The sequence below is a fragment of the Labrus mixtus genome, chromosome 13 (genome assembly GCF_963584025.1).
Source record: "Labrus mixtus chromosome 13, fLabMix1.1, whole genome shotgun sequence".
NCBI classification, from domain to species: Eukaryota; Metazoa; Chordata; class Actinopteri; order Labriformes; family Labridae; genus Labrus; species Labrus mixtus.
The window spans coordinates 22264503-22284838 of record NC_083624.1 but is presented as its reverse complement, the minus strand read 5'-3'; the positions used below and the strand labels follow the sequence as shown (position 1 = coordinate 22284838).

General features: G+C 39.7%; 2 protein-coding genes across 2 annotated transcripts; one reads left to right on the top strand and one right to left on the bottom strand.

The window, feature by feature from the left end:
• Positions 1 to 1034: 1034 nt before the first annotated feature.
• On the bottom strand, positions 1035 to 7265 carry sowahca (sosondowah ankyrin repeat domain family Ca). Its single transcript, XM_061054182.1, has 4 exons — positions 6715 to 7265; positions 5831 to 6219; positions 4530 to 4919; positions 1035 to 3686 (listed from the first exon to the last, which is right to left on the bottom strand). The coding sequence occupies exons 1-4, from the start codon at positions 7064 to 7066 to the stop codon at positions 3222 to 3224; spliced, it is 1596 nt and encodes a 531-aa protein (XP_060910165.1). The 5' UTR covers positions 7067 to 7265; the 3' UTR covers positions 1035 to 3221.
• A 1666-nt stretch (positions 7266 to 8931) lies between these two features.
• septin10 (septin 10) lies at positions 8932 to 19116 on the top strand. The gene is made up of 10 exons (XM_061054180.1): positions 8932 to 9090; positions 10312 to 10426; positions 10747 to 10942; positions 11112 to 11298; positions 14377 to 14538; positions 15411 to 15507; positions 15785 to 15953; positions 16047 to 16179; positions 16629 to 16807; positions 17236 to 19116. The coding sequence occupies exons 1-10, from the start codon at positions 9061 to 9063 to the stop codon at positions 17249 to 17251; spliced, it is 1284 nt and encodes a 427-aa protein (XP_060910163.1). The 5' UTR covers positions 8932 to 9060; the 3' UTR covers positions 17252 to 19116.
• Positions 19117 to 20336: the final 1220 nt, after the last annotated feature.

Here is a 20336-nt window from a genome sequence, read left to right as displayed (position 1 = left end):
TTTTAGTGCTCTTTGAGGAACTGTTCAGCTTGTAAAAGGACACCCAGCTGATAGTGCACGTTTTTTTTTACCAGCTTGGTGGCTATCTGAGATAGTGAATTTTAGCTTCTAGCTTGGTAGCTTTTTGGCACTTTTGGGTCCAAGTCAGGCTTTAGATGAATGCCATCATTGCTATGATAATTGTTAGCGGAGAGAGAGGGAGAGATGGGGACGCATTGGACATGGATTAGTCCAACAGCGAAAGCCCCAGGCAAAAAAGTTGGCACAGTTTCTCTGAAAAGATTGCAGAGGAATTTACATAATAGGCATTAGTCCCTTCACTTTGTATGTAGGTCAGTAGCTGCAGTCAGACAGCCTCTCTACTGCCTCCCCATCAGCAGCAATTCAACAAACAGGCTGCCTCGGGCAACTAGACTCTGGGATCTACGGGCCCAGGAAACTATTCATCCCTTCACTGACCTCTCTGAATTTTGTTTGACTTGGGAGGCAAAACCAGAGATCAGCGAAACACCAAAGAGCACACTCTGATTCAAGAGGATTTACATATAAACACCAGAAACACATTTGTGATTGTAATGAGCGTATACATGTAATCCTCCTTTTATGTGGTTGATTTGTTCTGGTGAACAGGAAGAGAACAACAGACCTGAACGGTGAGCTGGAAGAACATCAGTCGAGACAATTGTCAGAGCTGTGGCTGTCTGCTCAGCAGCCATCCATTCAGTATATTGAATACATTTCACATATCCCTTTGATACAGATGCTGGTTTATAAATAACATTTTTACTAATCCAGTCCGTTTTCACCTCCTGTCTACAGTGAAATGATTTGAAAAAGACACTCAAGTGCCTAACAGAATCTTAAGAATATAAATATTATTTAATGTTAGAAAATCAAAGATCAGCAATTTTTAAATAGTTGTAATTTCACAAGGTCAAAGGTTAGTCTAGATCGCTTATTCATTTTGAGCAGGCTTTTGGTCATTGTACTGTAGGAATAGTACACACACACACACACACACACACACACACATACACACAAACCAAAAATATACACAGAACAGGTGCAGAATGAGGACTGTCTATGAATATATTTGGTGCAGTGACACATAGACAGCTCGCCGATCGGAAGCTGTGGGCAAACTCTAGAAGCTGGACCAAAGCTGGCACAAGGGGGGGGGGGGGGGTCGTCAGATCATCAATTATTCAGCATCAACAGACCGGGACAATCACGGAGTGTCAGCAGTCAGCAGGACTGTCCATGCTGACCATCGTGTGTTTAAATCCTTCTTACTGATTCTGTGTGTCTACATGTTCTGTATACTCAGTTGCTTGGATGGTAACAGATTGAATAACATTCTGTTCCTGTATTTTGCAAATCACTATTGCTTTATTTAACATAGAGGAAGATGACAGTGGCTCAGGAACAGTGTATTCACACCACATGATAACTTTACAGTATTTCACAAAGAAGACACAAACAATGACTTACAGACATAAAAAAAAAAAATCATCAGTGCACAGCATTTTCAATCCTCTAGTCATGCATCTGAAAAAGTGACATCAAATGTGCACAAAACATTTGTACATCAAAAGAGTCAACCATATAAATCCATGACGCCCCCTATGATTTGAGTACAAAAGCTACACAATAATAAGGGAACATTCATGAAATACACAATTTGTAACTGAGCCAATAATCAGGTACAAGTAAGGTTCACATATTTGGGAAAACAGTCAAAGTCAGTGTGCCTCTCAGGTAAACATACAGCATGTTTTGGTCCAGAGTGGTTACTATCCCAATATGTTACATACATGATTCATGAACTACTGATTGTGTACATGCTGGGTCAGAACAATGCAAGAGGCAACAAAGGCAACTTGTTGTATAAAATCTGGCCCAGAGTGAAAGTGGATTGCATATTTACTGGTAAACTAATCAGAGCTCAATTTTTTAGGCAGTGAAACGAGCCTGAAGATAGGTATTTAAATTGACCTAAATACCTATTTGAGTGTGACACAAGACAGGTCTCCAGGAAATTGTTAATCTATGAGATTAATTAGTTTCAGTCTTTCAGATTAAAATTGTGTACAGAACTTTCAAAATGGAAGATTTGCACAAAAGTGTTGCAATCTGCAGAAATAGGTCCAGATCACTTTAACTCCTGTTACAATGAGTCAGAGGATTTGAGGTACAGCATGATCAGTAGAAAAACGGTGTAAACTGTAAATTCTCCATTTGTCTTTCACCTTAAAAATGGTCCTTATGTGTAACCATTTTTTATAAAGGTATTTGTATATGACAGAAAAACTGGCAGCCCGTCGTATGAACACTTTTGATCTTTTTAGGTCTCAAAACTTGATTAACAAACGCCAAAGGTAGAGATCTACCTCAAGCCCTCTCATTCTGACAATATATATATATACAGTGTTTTATACAAATGGGTTTAACAAATTCCTCGATTTTTTTTAAATCATGTGTACAATATTCCCATATATACACATGATATAGGACCAATAACAGCCGGCATGGTTTAAGTTGGAGCAATTTTCTTCTCATCTTTAAAAACTATCTTCAAAGTGACGAGTGCCAAAATGACAGAGATACATGGTGGTTTGGACCTACGACAATTCTGTGCTAACGGCAGTTTGAATAATAAAACCAGCTACATAGAAATAAAATAAAAAAAGATCCATTCACAGTACAGACATGTTTTTCAAAAAAATCAGCACCGCTCCATCAAAGGAGGTTGAGATTTACAGAATTAGTTCTATGAATATATTAGTTTACTCTGCAAACAATTTACCGTTTGTAAACATTGTTCTCTTGTAGTGTTTAAAAGAATAACCTCAGGAAGAGTTGAAGCTGCCTGTTCCAAAACACAAAAGAAAAGATACAACTAACACACAAATCATAGGGCAGTAATTCATTTTAAACTCAGGCAATTATTGTGCAAATAAAATGCTACATATGATTAACTATAAAACTGCAACTGGAACAAAAAATAAGTTAGAATTTTAGACAAACATACATTTTAAGGTTTATTTAAAGTAAAATGCTCTATTAATATAATTATAAACTCAGTGTGACTCTATAAGTTAAAGATGTGACCTCTGATTTAAAAAAAAAAAAGAGCCTGACCTGTCAGGTTATAAATGTGAGAAAACTGTATTTTGTAAATCAATGCTGGTTAATGTTAATATTGCTGATTCTGAGTTGTGTCACCCAAACAGGTTGGATAGTGGTCGTGTTCGCATTGGGCTGCTGGGGAGCTCCTCTCCTCTTCCCATCTCCCCCGTGTCCCTGAAGGAGGCGCTGTGGATGATCTGGGCTCTGTGGCGACCGCGATGAAGCCGGGCGTTCAGCCGACCCAGAGATGACTTCCTCTGCCACCCTCCTTTAGTCTTCTCCGTTGCTCCTGTGTCCTCTGCTGCCTCAGTGGACGGGTTCAGGAGCCGCAGCGGGTTCAGATTGCCCTGAAGGACTCTGGGAAACCGCCAGCCACGCCCTCCACTGCTGCCACTGTTGGTGTTTTCGGTGTCTGACTCAGGTCCCGGTGAGGTGACCACTCCCTCCTCCTGCAGATCTGCGGCTAGCGGGGGAGAAAGGTACTGGATGGCTCGCCTCCCGCTGTAGTCTCGAGCTTCGGGGTCCGCCTCCCAGTCTGAGAGCAGCACACGAACCACCTGTCAATCAAAATATACAGGAAGGGACATTGAGATACTGAAACAAGATGCATGTCATTTACTCAGAATATAGCGCTGCTCTCTGGCTAAGACTTGTAAATGATACATCGACTGCACTTATAAAGCACTTTTCTTGACCATGAAAAAAACACTTTTTCCCTGCTGCTGTGAGACTTGTAGCACAGGACATGACAGGTGGGAAGGAAGTACTTCACCTCACACCTCACAGACTAAATGGAAGAGTGCAATTATATAATGTGAAAACAATTTGTGTGCAACAACCTCAGGTGCAATAACAGATGTAAGAGATGTACAGAATTTGAGGGACAAGAGAACATATTTATATTTTGATTTCATTGTTCAGTGTTTCCCTTTGTAATTTTTTGTATTATATCTTTACTTCAATGGAGTGTATAGTTTCTGTACAGTTTATTTTAATTTATTTTTCTTAGTTGTTACTACAACTTATTTTTTTATTTTTTCTTCTTCTCTTTTTTTATATTGCTATCCTATTTTATATATACTTTTAACTTTTTTGTAGAACTGACTCAGGGAGAAAAGCACAAAAATTCCAATGTACCTGTACTGTCCTGTACCTGTGCAAATGGCAATAAACATTTATTCTATTTTTGACCCGTATGAACTTGTGTCATATCATCATAGTTAACTTGTGTGTAGACATCATTGTTGTCTCCCTCTTCTTCTTGATCATTTACCCTGTTCTGAGCAGAGACTTTAAATATTCTAGCTGCAGCAGATGGAGTGTGTACAATGATCTGCTGTTTCACTGAGCATGTCTAACACATGACACCACACTGAACCACCTCTGTCTATGCAACCCACCTGTGTGTGTCCATGCATAGCTGCCAGGTGAAGCGGTGTGTATCCAGCACTCGATCTCACGTTTACATTCACAGGTATAGAGTTGTCCTTGGCAAAGTCCAGCAGCTGGGAGAGCAGCTCCGCTTTGCCCTGTTTAGCCGCCCAGTGGAGGCAGGTGAAACCCGTCACAAAGTCCTTTTTGGTCACCAGGCTGGGCTCTACAGCGAGAAGCGACTGCAGGCTTTCCCAAAGGCCGTCTGATGTGCACAGCATCCACTCGTGTTCCAGCGGGTCCAGGGTCACTGAGGCACAGTCCTCATCGGTGTTTGAGGAGAGGATTGAAGTTGAATCTCCATCGCTCCTCACTGAGTCCCGCAGGCGTGTGCCACGGTTAATCAGAGACCTCCGCACCTACCAATGTAGATCATAGACGGGCACATTTTTATTATTGAATTTAATAGTACAGATTTAAAGCTGAATACTTTGTAATCATATAAAGACAGCGTATATAACAAATCCCCCACCCCAACCCCCTGCTACAACAGTTCCTCACAGGACCTTCATAGCATTATAAAAGAAGAGTTCATTTACAACAACAAGCACTCAGATTCTGTATTGTCATTTATTAAAGGCTATCTTATCATAATTAGGCCTTATACTAAAATACTGACCACCAATGTTTATCACCATTAAGTAGCAAACTAATATTGGTAATAATTTTAAAAATATTGGAAAGTACTTTTTTTTTTTTTTTTTTTAAATCTTCATCTGTGTTGGCTGCTGCCATTGACAATCATCAAAGAGGGTCATAGGTCAATCTGTCAGAGAGTAAAGGGGATCTGGATTACATCAACATGTTTAATCTATTAGTTATATAAGACAGAATACTGTCACTGTGAAGTCATGCTTCATGAATAATGCATGTCTGGTTTGGGTGTGCTACCTTGCCAGCTGTCAAAGGCTTGCGCTCTTGGGCGAGCTGCAAACTGCACACAGGCCAATGCAGGGGAACCTGCTTAATTTCCTTAAGGGATGACGGTGTGTCAGTCAAGTATTACAGCACACACTCCTGCTGTGACATCACTGAGTTAGGAGTGGCATAAAGAAAAAACGTGGTGTAAAGCTTGAATCATTCATCAGTGATCTTCACAGGTTAAGAACGGTCTTGTAAACACACTTTCTCACATGCTTTGATGGTTACTAATTACAACTTCTCTTTCTTAAAGAGATCATTGTAAAGCTGCCATACAAAGATAATGTGAAAATAATAATCGTCTCCTCTGAAGCTTTTTTCTTTATTCCAGACAAACAAAATGTCCCACCTGAGGAGAACTGCTCATCATCAGCTCTATGAAGTTCCTGCGGCTCCCCTTGGGCGTGTTGATATCTCCGATATGGTCGAGTCCATCGAAGGGGCTGTCCTCAGACAGGCAGCTGATCAGCATGGCTCGCTGGGACCCTTTGGACACCCTGCGTGACCCTCTTACCTGCTGGTTGTGGGACCCCGCAGGGTGAGCCTGGTCCACATCCGATAGCCCAATCACCGGAGCCGACTCTCGCCTCCTCCTGTCCCTCAGCTTCACTTCCCCTCCTCCACCCGGGGTAGGAGTTGATGAATTGCTCTTACTATTCTGGGAGGGGGCTGCTGGGTGGTCATTGCCGTTGGACCGCTTGTCATTGTCCAGGCTGGCTGCCATTGCGACGGGTACTCCTGTGGAACCATTGTATGTTTATTTTTATAGAGTAGTGAGTGTCAATTGCTTAATCTGAACCTTAACTGACTCCAAAGTAACCTTTCCACTATAATCCCCTCAGGTATGTTAGACGTCCTTCTTGTAATCCTCTTTGTGTTATTATACTGTATCGTTCCAGACTTTAATTGATTTCTGGACAGAAATAGGAGGCATGACTCAATGCACTTTGACAACTTGAGGCTATATCATGTTATGGCTTTCACATATTAACTTAATTTTGTGGCTTTGAAGAGGGTCAGTAGGAGACAATATAATCAAAGAAATAACGTTAAACAAATAAATAACGTAAGAAAATCATAATAATAGGAATACAATTATTTTAATAGAAATTTACATGCAAATTAGATTTTAAAATAAAGCATATGCATTTCCCCAATTTGATTTATTTTTACAGTAAATAAATTGTGGCTAAAAAAACACATAGAATTGCATAAATTAAAGGTAACCTTTACCTGGTGGGCCGTCGTTGTCAGTGTTGATGTTGACATAGTTGTTGTCCAGTGTCTCCTGGTTATTCCCGTTGCACTCCGCGTGACCGTGGCCGTCTGTGTCCCCACGCATCACCGATGCCGTGATGCCTTCAGTGTTCAAGCACACAAATTTCACGCCGTTTTCCACTTGCACGGAACCCACGTTGTCCACGATGCGTTGCACTACCTCCCGATCCACCCCTTTCTTCGACGGGTCATTCTCCCTGCAAATAGATAGGAAATGATCGATCAGCTCCATCTGTCGGACCCTCCCTCCTCTCTCCATCAGGAACTCCTGCACGGCTTGCTCCGTGCACTGCGACGCCATCATCATTCCGAACAGCCCGAACAGAGCTCAACAAAGACCGATGATTAAATCACGTTTCAAATTTACTCCATGTTAGTTTTACTATCATTCATCAAGGTCCGGGACGACGGGTGATTGCATCTTCCTTATCGTCCTCCTCCTCCTCCTCCTCTCCTCCATTGGGAGTGTCGGGATGTGGCAGATAGGGGTCGCACGTAGCTCAAGCATTCAAGAAAACAGCCGACAGAACCATCGCTGCAAAAATCATGATACGTTCAGGAGCTCCACGTAGAATCCGACATCAAATAAATAAACTCAAAAAGCCCTGTGATTTTTGCGACAATTCAACAATGTCTTGTTTTATTTCAACTGTCGACTGAGATGTGATGACATGAGAAGAGATTGGCAACATAGTTCGGGCCCGTGTTGCTAACACATTCTGATTTATAATACCTCACTTAAGCCTGTTGATAGTTTATTGTATCGAGTACATGCCGAAAAGCGAAACATGAATCCGAAAACAGTTATCTTAGATATATTGTGATATTTTGATGTATCTAGCCTATTTAAAAAAGACTAAACAGATAGTTTGTAGTGCCTTTCAAACTTATGTAAAACAATCTCCTAGTTCATATTTAAACTAAGGGGAGTGTAGTGACCAATTTTAACAAACCCAATATTGTTTAGAAAAGTCACTTGAGGGATGAATGTGGAAGCTTTCGGACGCGTGCTTAGCTCGAAGAAATTCACTGATTGATGATTTAATTTCGATATTTCATTTATTTTTAAACACTTCTTATCAAATAAAGGAACATATGAAGAACTACTGTCTATAAATAAAACAAACAAATCCGCGTTGGATGCGTTTAACTCCGACAGGCTGACACGGTAAAAAAAAACTGTTTGCCTCCATTCAGTCACCTGTCCCACCTCACCTTACTTTAACCACAGCATCCGCCCAGGCTACACATAGTGCCCAGTAGAGGGCCAACACACACAACCACAAGGAAAATAGCATCACACAAAACAAACCCCTCATTTGGCTCCGACAGGGAGCATGTATGTTCAAAAATTCAAGGGCAAGAACTAACACCAAAAGTAGGTGCTTATCTGTTAAAGGGGTTAACCTATGGAACAACTTAGACAACGAATTAAAAATGTGCAGCTCAATTAGAAAATTCAAAAAACCCCAAACTCAGGGTAATAGAAAAATATAAAACATCATTATGATAATGTATTATAATAATTAATTAGACTATAATTAATCATTTATGGAAGCTTTTCATTTTTTTTTTCCTTTTATTGTTTTGATTTGGTTAACTGACAACTGTTTTGTGAAATCAGGTTACTTTGTTTTTTGTTTTTTTTGCAGCTATTCTTGTTTTGATATACTGTATAAATGAAATGTTCAAAGGGTAGGCATAATAAGCCTCGGCTTCATCCTACATCTTTTCGGCCATTGTTTTATTTTTTTTATTTTATTATTGTTCGTGTATGTTCTATGCTTTGTGGTCATGGACCGAAATAAATATTTACTACTATATTGAATTATCTCATATTCCTATTTTTAAAAAGCAGGTATTAACCTCAGAGTTTAGAGAAGCTGATTGACTTTAGCTGTTGAGCTGAGTTCGGCAAAACATTTTTTCTGAGAGCCATTAACGTGCCATGAAAGACACTGGGAAAACTAAGTGGCGCTGTACCATGTTACAACGAAGGGGGGTGGACGTGTATGTCTACAGTAAATACACATTGTTTGGCCATTATTAATTTCACGTGTAGTGTATTTGTATCTTTAAAACTGTAAAAGTATTTGAATTATCGGGACATTTTGTCTTTAATTGTTTTTGTTTGCACATTAAAAAAACAGGTTCGTCCTCATTCTTATGGTTTGGAGTGGTACAGTCTGCCCAGTTGTCGACGGCCGACACAGTGAGGCGGTGTTAAAGCTGTCTGTGTTAAATTGTTCCCTTTATTTTAATCGTTAAAAAGTCGGGAAAATCTATTCTGGAAATAAAACAATGGCTTCTACAGATGTAGCTCGGCAGCCGGTTGGTATTCTTCTTCTTTATGATTGACTTTGTTCGTGACAGTAGAGCAGGGAGTGTCCGGGGCTATCATTAAGTTAGCTGCCGCTAGCTCACTTAACTTTTTACCTTTATTTATTTATTTTAAACATTAACTCAAGTGTTAGTCATAAACAAAAATAACTCAAACTAATCTATCCTTCATGTCGTCATATCCTCACGACCTTAAATGGAGCTTTTCAACTCACATTTTAAACTTTTGAAAAGGGATGTCGTGTTACATGTATCACCATAACATACAGAAGAGGGCGTCAGCTAAAAGTATGCTAACCATTCAATAGAGGAGAACAGGGGTGGGCAACTGGCGGCCCGGGGGCCACATGCGGCCCCATCAACCTTTAATGTGGCCCTCAGTTATATTTTGACATATCAAATAATTGGAATCATGAAGAAAACATGACAAAATCTGCCATGAAATCATGAAAACCAGAAATATGTCCATAATAATAATTGATCACTGGTATATGTTGAGTTAAATTTGAGACATAATTGATTTCAATCGTTTTTGGAAACTACAATTTGGCCCCCTGGCAGTGAGAGTTAAATGAATGTGGCCCTTGCTGTGACCAAAGTTGCCCATCCCTGGAGTAGAGATAATGGGGGAAAAAAGGTTTGTGTTGTTGATTAAATGCCCCCGTGCTTGATCATAAATGCATGTTGATCATGCTGAATTTGTTATGTAGGTAAAGTTAAATCATCTGCAGTTTGACAAGTGCCAAAAGCGTCCGTTCATACCATAAAGTCTGTGGTTCAGACCGGCATCCGGCCAAATTAAACAGGTTTCAAAAAGTTAACAATCATCCAGAGTTTTCTTTCATCAGACAATTCCTTCACGTCAACACAAAACACACCACGACGAGGCAAATGTTAACCCTCTTCTCAGATGACTTCTTTGTAAACACCAGTTCACACGGAGGGCAGGTCAGAGGAGGTTTGAAGTCACAGTTTAAGGAAGGTTAGCCACAGACAGTATTTAAAGTGAGTTTAGCTGTTTGGAGTTTGTAGATTCAAAATATGTTTACTGATTTGTCATTGACTGGGCTCTATAACTCCTAAAATGTGTACTGTACTCCATATCTCCTTTATGAATTCCTGCAAAAATGTTAACACATTAAGCATCAACTTTTTGAAAATAGTATCAGCATATAAAAGAATGATCCGTCTGTCTGTGTGATTCTTTTTCAGGATAACGGAGTTCGGCCTCTGTCCCTGGCAGGACATGTGGGCTTTGACAGCCTACCAGATCAGCTTGTCAATAAATCAACCTACCAAGGCTTCTGCTTCAATATTCTCTGCATAGGTAATTTTTATTTCAATACACAATAAAACAAACATTCACACTTACTCAAACACAAGTGCACATAAGACACTTCTAAAAAAATAAATAAAAACACTTGTAGGACCACATGCACACATGCTTTTTGATTTAATCCAAGGGTCTGCAAGATACTAATCTGCTGGTTTCTCTAGCATAACTGGAGTGTGAACTATTATTTTGGGATCGAGTCATCCTTCTCTTAAACAAAGTTACAGGATTAGTACATTCAAAGCATCGAAGGGTCAGTTTCACACTGTCCCACACTACTAAGTTTAATGTCGATCCTTTCTCTCTGGCTGTAGGTGAAACAGGTATTGGCAAGTCTACTCTGATGGACACTCTGTTCAATACCAACTTTGAGAACTTTGAGTCCTCCCACTTTGAGCCTCAGGTGAAGCTGCGAGCTCAGACCTATGACCTACAGGAGAGTAATGTCAGACTGCGCCTCACTGTGGTCAACACTGTGGGATTTGGGGATCAGATGAACAAACAAGAAAGGTAAGAGGAGAGTGTGTGTGGGTGTATTACAATAAAAAAAGGGCTCAGAATAGTTGAAAGATTTTGAGTGAAAATATTGTTCATCATTTTTCTACTTATGTGTTCTTGTCTGTGTTTATCACTCATAAAAAACATCTTTCTGATCATCTTTTATGTCTCTGTCCCTCAGCTACCAGCCGGTGGTCGATTATATTGACCGACAGTTTGAAAGTTACCTGCAGGAGGAGCTGAAAATCAAGCGCTCTCTTCACAACTATCATGACTCGCGAGTCCATGCATGCCTTTATTTCATCTCCCCCTCAGGTCATTCACTCAAATCCCTGGACCTGGTCACCATGAAGAAACTAGACAGCAAAGTAAGTGGAGGATCACTGTGTATGCCCCTTAAGAGGTTGAACGTATTTTTGTATCAGTTTTCGATACATCAGGTGGCTTTTACATGTTTGATATAAAACAAACACAACTGTTTTGCAGGAACTGTAAATTCAAGAACATACAGATCATATTTGTACGTTCTCAGTGCAACTCCAGGGAGTTTAGAACAAGAACATGTTTTTTACTGAAGAGCAACTCAAACTCAGTTTATTGTTAGAAAAGGTGGTAAAATGAGTAAGTGTTGTCATGCAGGTGTTTTTGTTTCTACAATACACAAAGTGTGGCAACCTTTTGTTACAGCAACAATACAGCTAAACGTGTGTCGTCTAAGAAGTAGACACAAAAATAATAATATCTAGCAACAAACTAGGGGACAGTGGCATCTATGAAATAAAATATTTCCTGATGATGGTTTTCTTAAGCTCTGCAGATTAAAAAAAAAAACTCCTCAGAGTAAGTTTAAAAAAGAAGCCCCAAAATGACAGTCCTCAATCTTGCTACACAATGACTTAAATGAATTGTCAAGCTGGTCTAAGTCTAATGAGCTTAGGAGCAGAGTTACATAAAACATATTTGAATTTGGAGGGATGATGATGCGTTGACATAAAACATGTCTCAGGTAGCGATTAGACTTTTGCTGATTTGGAATCTTAAAAACAGTCCTGTCAATTCTTTGGGCTTGTGTTTTTCCAGGACCTACATTTCATGGGGAAGATAAGTAAATTAATAATTCTAATATATAAATTTCAGTGGGAGCATAATAAAAAGTGAAAGAGAAGTGATTACAAACTGAGAATGTAAAAGTGGGAACCACTGTATTAGAGATGCTGTGGATGTTTAGTCTTTCCTCTTCAGTTTTCTTTCTGACTCTCGGGAGAGGCTCTCTTTTCCGACTGGCTTGAACTCCTCCCCTCACTCTTGAAATGGTCACAAACTTTCCCATGCTCCCTGTGCATAGTGACTGTGTGTTGTTTTTTGTGTGTGTGTGTGTTTGTGGGATTTTGCTGCTCGGGGTGTCAGTAACCCTGGATTTGTGTGTGAATGGAGCAGAAAACGTGTTGGAATGCTGTAATCACCTCACAAACACACACTCGAGTTGTCCTTTTGTGTCACTGTACAGACGCACACAGAAAGAGCCGTAGAATCTGCAGCTCTGACAGGAGACAGTCAGTCACTCAGACAGCTGCTGGGACAGATCTGCTGGCATTGTTGTGTTTTCTCTTCTGGGATCAGTGTGTATGTGTGTGTGCTCTGGTCCAGAAGCTTGTCTAGTGACAACATATCATTCCTGGCCCGTCTTTGGTATGACAAGTGGACAGACACACAGACAGAAAGACAGACAGGCAGGAGAGGAATGTGGAAAGATTTGGACAGCAGAGTGGGCTGTGGGTCCAGAAATAGCATCAGTAAACCTGGTTTATTTACATCACTTATTCAAAAGTCTTTAGATTCAGTAATTAAAACAAATGATGCTGGAATAGTTAACACTTTTAGAAGTGTACTTGTTTGAACTTTTCTAGAGTCGGTCTTATTGTTTTCTTGTTTAATGTGTCTGATCAGTGAGATTAGCCTTCTTACTAGATGTCTGTGGAATACAGTAGGGCTGGGAATCTTAGGGTGTCTCATGTTTCGATTTCGATTATTGGGGTCACGATTCGATTCAGAATCTATTTTCGATTCAAAAGGATTCTGGATTCATGGTCCATGGATTCAAAGTCTATTTTTGAATTAGTACATACTTCAGGATCTACTCCAGTCATCTGTGAGACTGGACAAATTTTGTGTTGCTTCATTTGGTATTTTACTGAGTTAAAGAGCTAGTCTTTGAAAAAAAAAAAGATTTTTGAAAGTTATGAATCTATTCAGATTCTCAGAAGAAAAGAATCTCGATATTTACATAAATCAATTTTACCCCCACCTGTAGCATAAAGAGCAGCTCTACGCAGGGACCACGGAAATGATTGTCACCAATTCTTTCTTAAAGGTCCCATATTCTGCTTTTTCTGGTTTTATATGCCCTTTAATGTGTTTTCCAAGTGTCCTGTACATGTTTAGGCACATCTATTTGCAAAAATTCAAAGTCCGTGGAAACGCGGCTTCTCCTACGTCCTCCTGTTAGCTGCAGCGTTAGCTGCAGCGTTAGCTGCATGTAACGCTCGGTTCTAGCCACCCTCGATAAAAATTTGTCAGTGTGATGTCTTGTCAGTGTGAGATCACTGATCTAAGTCCATTGGCTCGTTGTGGCAAGCCCAACAGCTCATGTTGAAATTTCTGAGACGCGTGCTGAGCAACTGACCAATAACGACAGAGCAGATCGGCAGACCAATCAGAGCAGACTTGGCCCTCGTGGGGTCTAACAGTGGGGGCTCAGCAGAGCGTAGCTGACGGACTCAGAGCGTAGAGGGAGCAAGGAGGAGCAGTACATGAAAACAGACACTTTTTTCAGACTTTATCTATTGTGAACGTACAAAAGTAGATACATAGATTAAATATACGAACCCCAAAAAGGGCAGAATATGGGCTCTTTAACACACTTTTTCATACAAATGAAACACAAACTCAATCCCCACCACACAGTGGGTAAGACCTTCATATTATAGTGTTGGTAAACACTAGAAATTATGCTCTCAACAATGACATCCTTAGTTATAATAAACTAAAGTTTAGTTTAATTGACTCTTCTCGTACTGACCCTTGCTCCTCCAGAACTCATTTGAAGCCAGATTGGGTTTCAGGGCTGCAACCTGTGGAAAATTAAATTGGATTTATCTTGTTGAATTTATCAGTGGTATTTGGGTAATGTCCAAGAAGTTTGAGGGTGTTTTATGAAGACAAATGCTCTAAACTTTTTTTTTTTATCTCTTTGTATTTTGTGTAATTCTCCTCATTTGAAGAGTCATTTATGTTCTCATTTGAAAATGATCTACATAGGATTTGGGTTAAAAGTCTAAATGTCTCTCGAGTCTGCACATCATAACATAAGTGTTTATATTCAATGGGTTTAGAATAGGATGATTGTTTATTTTGTACAAGAATTTAACCTTTCCTTCTTGCCGTAGGTGAATATTATACCGGTGATTGCCAAAGCTGACACCATCAGCAAGTCAGAGCTGCACAAGTTCAAGATCAAAATCATGAGCGAGCTGGTCAGCAATGGGGTCCAGATCTACCAGTTTCCCCTGGATGATGAAACTGTAGCCAAGGTCAACACTACAATGAATGTAAGGAATCACAAACAGACACTTACAACATGTTAAAGTAGAGTCCTCTCAAAGGAACAGGTGATACAAGAAAACTGACCCTGTTAATGTGGTGAGCTCAATCTGTTCATCAGTCAGTCTGCTGAGTCATGCTGGCCCCTCCTCTCTTCTCACCTGGGTTCATAAACTGGAGGCAAAAAATGACTTTACTAATAATACATTAAAATGCATATTCGTTTTGGAATTTGGGTCATGTGATAAGTTTTTAGTAAAAGCTTAATATGAAAGATTTGGTTTGTTTGTATAGATTTGAGTTGTTTGGTTTACCACAGCCTGACAGAGCCACAGTATGCAGCATATTCCCATAGGTTTGCAGTAGGCTATTTTTAGACTTGAAGCCTTTTTTTTATACCGTCAGCAAAGTTATAATAATGTAACTTTTACACGCAGAAATGTGCAGGTTTGTGTTCTTGCCAAGGGAGACGGCGCATATATAGTTATACACTTTACTGGCTTTCTCTTTGACTTTAAACTATGGCTGTCAAACAATTACAATTTATAATCAAAATGAATCGTTAAATTTCAATAGTGAATTGAGATTAATCAAATTTTTAATTGCATGAATAAAAAAAATCATTAATTTGCTTTTAAAAATGAAAATGGTTAGGCTTTTATTTTGAAATGTTTGGAACGTTATAAGCTGAGAGTACTTGCTGTTTGAAATTAACCCTGCTTTTATTTTGAAATAAAGTAATGACCTTCTAGTAGCTCAGAGGTTCCAGTTTTTTTTCTTTTCTTAAAACAGGCCAAGTTGAAGTTGTAATTTTATGTTTCAAGCCATGTTATAACTTTGTTTTCTGCACTGTTTAAATGTTTTCTAAATTGTTTTTTAGGGTCATTTGCCGTTTGCAGTTGTCGGCAGCACAGAGGAAGTTAGCGTCGGGAATAAAATGGTGAAGGCTCGTCAGTATCCTTGGGGAGTGGTTCAAGGTAAGATAAAATATTGATTTTATTTTTCCTAACATAACTTTGCTTTACATACTTACAAGCATACTGTAAATAAAAATGCTCAGGTTGATTTAATGGAAACTAGTTAATCTTTTAAGACCGACCTTTTTACAGTTGTATACTGGAGTTAATATTAGATGGCAAGAACTGATCTAAAAACATCTTGAAGAAACGTATAACACATAAAATGTACAATATTTTATATCAGGTTGATGGTTAATTATTCTTCATGTCTCCTATCTTTGAATCTGTGTGTCAGTTGAGAATGAGAACCACTGTGACTTTATTAAACTGAGGGAGATGCTCATCTGTGTAAACATGGAAGACCTCAGAGAGCAAACGCACACTCGCCATTACGAGCTCTACAGGCGATGCAAACTAGAGGAAATGGGCTTCAAAGATACTGACCCAGAGTGCAAACCTGTCAGGTGAGTGGAAAAACTCAGAATCACCTGCGCAGATGCGGAATAAAATCTACAACTGAGGTGACCTGTAAGTCATATGTGATTGTGTGTGTTCAGCCTGCAGCAGACCTATGAAGCCAAACGTCAGGAGTTCCTGGTGGAGCTGCAGAAGAGAGAGGACGAGATGAGACAGATGTTTGTGCAGAGGGTGAAAGAGAAGGAGGCCGAGCTGAAGGAAGCTGAGAGAGAGGTCAGTGTTATGACTCTGCTTCTTTTACCGACACAACTCCTAACCTAATATGTTTGATATGCTACAGAGAAAGGCAGATCTGTTAAGTTCTGATACTATTGACTGAATATAGATGAACGACACGACCCGTTGTACAAAAGTGAAGCCAAAATAACCCTGCAACATGCCCTAACAATATCCATTGGTGACATTGTTTGAAACTAGATCTGTGCAGTAGAGAACCTGCCTCGTTGTTGACATCCACCCTTTTCCACTAACAGAATAATCAGAATCAGGAACTGGGTTTGAGAAAATAATTGTATGGCATGTATTTAGATTTGAAAGTTTGCCACTAATGTCTCATCTGTTAACATGGAGGAGGCAGGGTTTATGGGTTTTACTGCAGCCTGTTGGTGGGTCGAAACATTTATTCATGAGTGTAATGCAACTGTTGTCTGTGTGTGTTTCAGCTGCAAAGTCGCTTTGAGCAGCTGAAGCGCCTCCATGCAGACGAGAAAGCTGCTCTGGAGGAAAAGAAGAGACTCCTGGATGACGACCAGAGTTCCTTCGGCAAGAGGCGAGCTGCCGCCCAGCTCCTGCAGGCCCAGAGCCTCACTGCCAATGGCAAGAAGGACAAGGACCGCAAGAAGTAAGAATACACTTAAAAACAAAGAAAGAAGAACTTTTTTTTTTACTAGAAGATAAATGAAAAATACCACTTAGGGTTTAGTTTGAAATATTTATTATGTATGGGCTTTTTTTGCCTCTGTGTGAGAGGGCAGTGGATAGAGTAAGAAATCACGGATAGAGAGAGTGGGGGATGACATGTGGGAAAGGAGCCGTGGGTCAGACTTGAACCCTGGGCTGTCTGCTTGTACGACTATAGCCTTCGGACTCTGGGCGCAACCTAACCGCTAGGCCATCAGCACCCCAGTGTTTAGGTGTCAACATGTAAGTTGCTAACAGACAAACTGTGTAATAGATCCAGACTGGTACAGTCATTTGAATGGAGTGATTATTTAAACATGGCTGTCACACAGCTTCTAAACTTCCTCTTGTTTTTTTTTTTTCATTCAGTTCTGGCTTCATGTGAAGACTTTGGGATTTGAAGCATGCCTCCAGTTTGTCCAGTGTAACCAGTGACTTTCTTCCCATACCCCCCCCCCCCCCCCCCCCCCCACATTGCCCTTTGTGGCCAGTCTCAAACACTAACGGGGCACCCCACACAGACCAGCAGTGTGTATGTGTGTGTGTGTCCGAGTTTGATCATTTGCCAAAGTTTAATATCATGAATCCTGTGTACACTTTCCTCAGTGGTATTTTTAATCTTCTTTATGGCTTTTATATATCTGTGTCATGTTTTATATTTATCCTTTCATTATCATGTAACACCTTTATTTGTCAGATACTATCATCTTATTATTTTTTTTAAACCTCAGTGTATTGATCCTCACAGCGTCCTCACTCTGTGCTTTAAAATGAACAAAAGGGCTCAGACAGGTACAAACATTATGAGGGACTTGTGTTGCATTGAATGGCAGCAACATCTTCAGTATATAATGTAGACACTCTGAATGCATACACACTTCTTACTGCTCATGAGACAGTCAAACATCTGTAACATGCTTTAAATTCAATTTAAACCCCCTTTCAGACACACATTCATGATTCAATTTCAGTTTCAGAATGTTAACAAATGCTCGAGTCTCTCTGAAAAAGGGTAAAACAAACGTCTGGCACGGCCACATTTGTAATCAGAACATGAGTGCCATCATTTTTTATTCATGCCAAACACCTCCGACACAACAAGCCACAACACAACAGATTATTTGTAACCGCCTTTCAGCTTTAACAGATGGTAACTAATAGGAAGCAGGAGTTGATGTTCTATTAATAATCAGTGATTTCCATAAACTTATCAGGAAATCCACAGAGCAGGTTAGACCTAGTGAGAAGCAGAGAGGAGGTCATTAAGAGCCTGAGAGATAAACAATCAACAATTCATCCCTTTTTATTTATTCAACTCACAGCTGTTTTGGAGCGGAGCTGTCGCAGCCGCAGCAAGGGCAAATAAATTACAAAGAACTGGTGCTAAATCCAGAAATGTTACAGGAACCGTGTCTGAGAGGGGGCTGAGGAGATGATTTGTGAAGGCAGATGTGTTACAGTCACCTTGAGGAGTTTTTAATAAGCATTAAGTATAGTTATAACGTGGCATTATAAGCTACCTTGTCTGTATCATATATGAAACATTTTTACTCTCCACTTTTTGATGCTTTTATGAAGAACACACCAGCATTACAGAAACATCCAGGAGCCAATTTAAAACCTTCAAACTTCTATGTGATCACAGCTTCACAGTTTACTTTGACAAGGTACATGTTAAATCATATATTCATATTCCTATTTGTTTACTTGCTCTGTTATATTTAACACAAACTGTTAACCCTTTCAGTGCAGTTTTCGCTAAAAGAACTGACTTGTTGAAATGAAAAGCATTCTGTGATTTTCAGTGTTTTTCGGGGACTACAGGAGGAGAGGGAAGATGACTTAATGATTTTTTTGTCTTTCTTCACTGTCTCTGGAAAGATGATGACATTGGGTTTCACTCCTCAAAGCGTTTTACAGGACAGTGCAGACTCGACCGGAACACTGTGCTGCTGGTCTCCAGTAAAGTGTGATGTTGTAAATCAACACGTACTCACGGACACTGCCACTTTATATCCTCTCACTAGTGCTCACCACGTGTTAGTGCCTTATCTGTGTGAACAATACGACGACATACACTATCCACTTAAAAGTTTACATCCAGGGAAACACACTGATGCCTATCGAAGTAAAGTTTGTCGAAGATACTTTAGTACTTCTGCTCTTCTGTATTTAAGGACTAAACAGTGTTATTTGGGAGCTTTTTATTCACCCTTTCTAAATAAATCTTTGTATTTTTGTCATGATAAACTCTGCTTGTCGTCTTGTTTTTATTCCACAATGTGGCGTCCAATCAATGTATCCCAATTGCGTTACTTTTTAATATTTTTTTTACAAGTTTTGGAGAGGAAGTGAAATGTGCTACAGTATGTCTGAGGTGTAAGACCCCACCATGACGTTATTTGTTCAAAGCGGTAGTGAGGCTGAGAGAAGGATAGAACACCCACGATGGAGTCTAGACACTGATGGTGGTGGGGATGAAAGATGCAGGATGGGACGATGGAGTGGGGGCTTCTGGGGAACTCAATACGAACACTAATGAGATGGACTGAAGGTGACGGGTGGAGGAGGGTTGCAAACTGACTGAGCAGAGAGAAGAGCAGATTTAAAGTTTGGTAGCAGCAGGATGATTGGTTAATAGAGGTCATGGTCAAATGTGGTTGTTCAATACTTAAAAGTAACATCCACTTTTCAGCTGATCCAAAAAGAGATCAGAGTGGGAGTGAATGTTGAATAAATGAATGAAAACAGTCTTCTTGAGTGAACTTATGTTGAGCTTCATTTTATAAAGCAGAAAAAGAGTCATAATTTAAATACCGCCTGATACTACATTCTAATGCTGCGAGTAGTAAAATAGTAAATAATATTGTAATGCAGCTTTTTCTCCATTGTTCAGACACATAATGCACAATTATGAATAATCCAGTATTCATAAAACTGAAGTATAAAGTATCTTAAAACTAAGACACACTTGGTTAAATTGCTGAGGAACTTGTATAACTAAATGTATTTAGTTGGACCTCAACCACTGAAATGCAAATATGCAGTATCACACCTATAAAGATACCTATACATGTGATTGTTTGTTATTCTTCTGGTTTGATTCAGATAGGTCAACATTTTTGTTTCACACAATAATCTAAAAATGTAGTTTGCGAAACATTTACATGAACCACAAACAGTATACCAAACCAGTTTCCTGTGAGTGGATATGAAGACAAAGAAAAGAATCAACTGTAATAATCAGCATATGGCCACATGTAGAGGAACAAATGTAGGACATCATCAGGACTGGTTTTATTTGAAATAATGTTGATCTGAAATAATGTTGATCTGTCTTGTGAGTAAGGTCACACTCAGAGGTCAGGGTGATCACTCAGAGGTCTGTGATTGTATCAGTTCACTCATGCTGCACAAAGCCTCTCTATCTAAAGCATCTCACCTGGTTAACAGGTAGGATTTGCCCTCTT

What these genes read in the sequence shown, in the direction of transcription:
- sowahca (XM_061054182.1), bottom strand. Translation starts at nt 7,066, where the DNA reads ATGATGATGGCGTCGCAGTGCACGGAGCAAGCCGTGCAGGAGTTCCTG. An exon ending in TGACAACGACGGCCCACCAG is followed by an intron (nt 6,220 to 6,714) that starts GTAAAGGTTACC and finishes ATGGTTCCACAG; the next exon opens with GAGTACCCGTCGCAATGGCA. An exon ending in CTATGCATGGACACACACAG is followed by an intron (nt 3,687 to 4,529) that starts GTGGGTTGCATA and finishes TTTGATTGACAG; the next exon opens with GTGGTTCGTGTGCTGCTCTC.
- septin10 (XM_061054180.1), top strand. Translation starts at nt 9,061, where the DNA reads ATGGCTTCTACAGATGTAGCTCGGCAGCCG. An exon ending in CTTCAATATTCTCTGCATAG is followed by an intron (nt 10,427 to 10,746) that starts GTAATTTTTATT and finishes CTCTGGCTGTAG; the next exon opens with GTGAAACAGGTATTGGCAAG. An exon ending in CAGATGAACAAACAAGAAAG is followed by an intron (nt 10,943 to 11,111) that starts GTAAGAGGAGAG and finishes TCTGTCCCTCAG; the next exon opens with CTACCAGCCGGTGGTCGATT.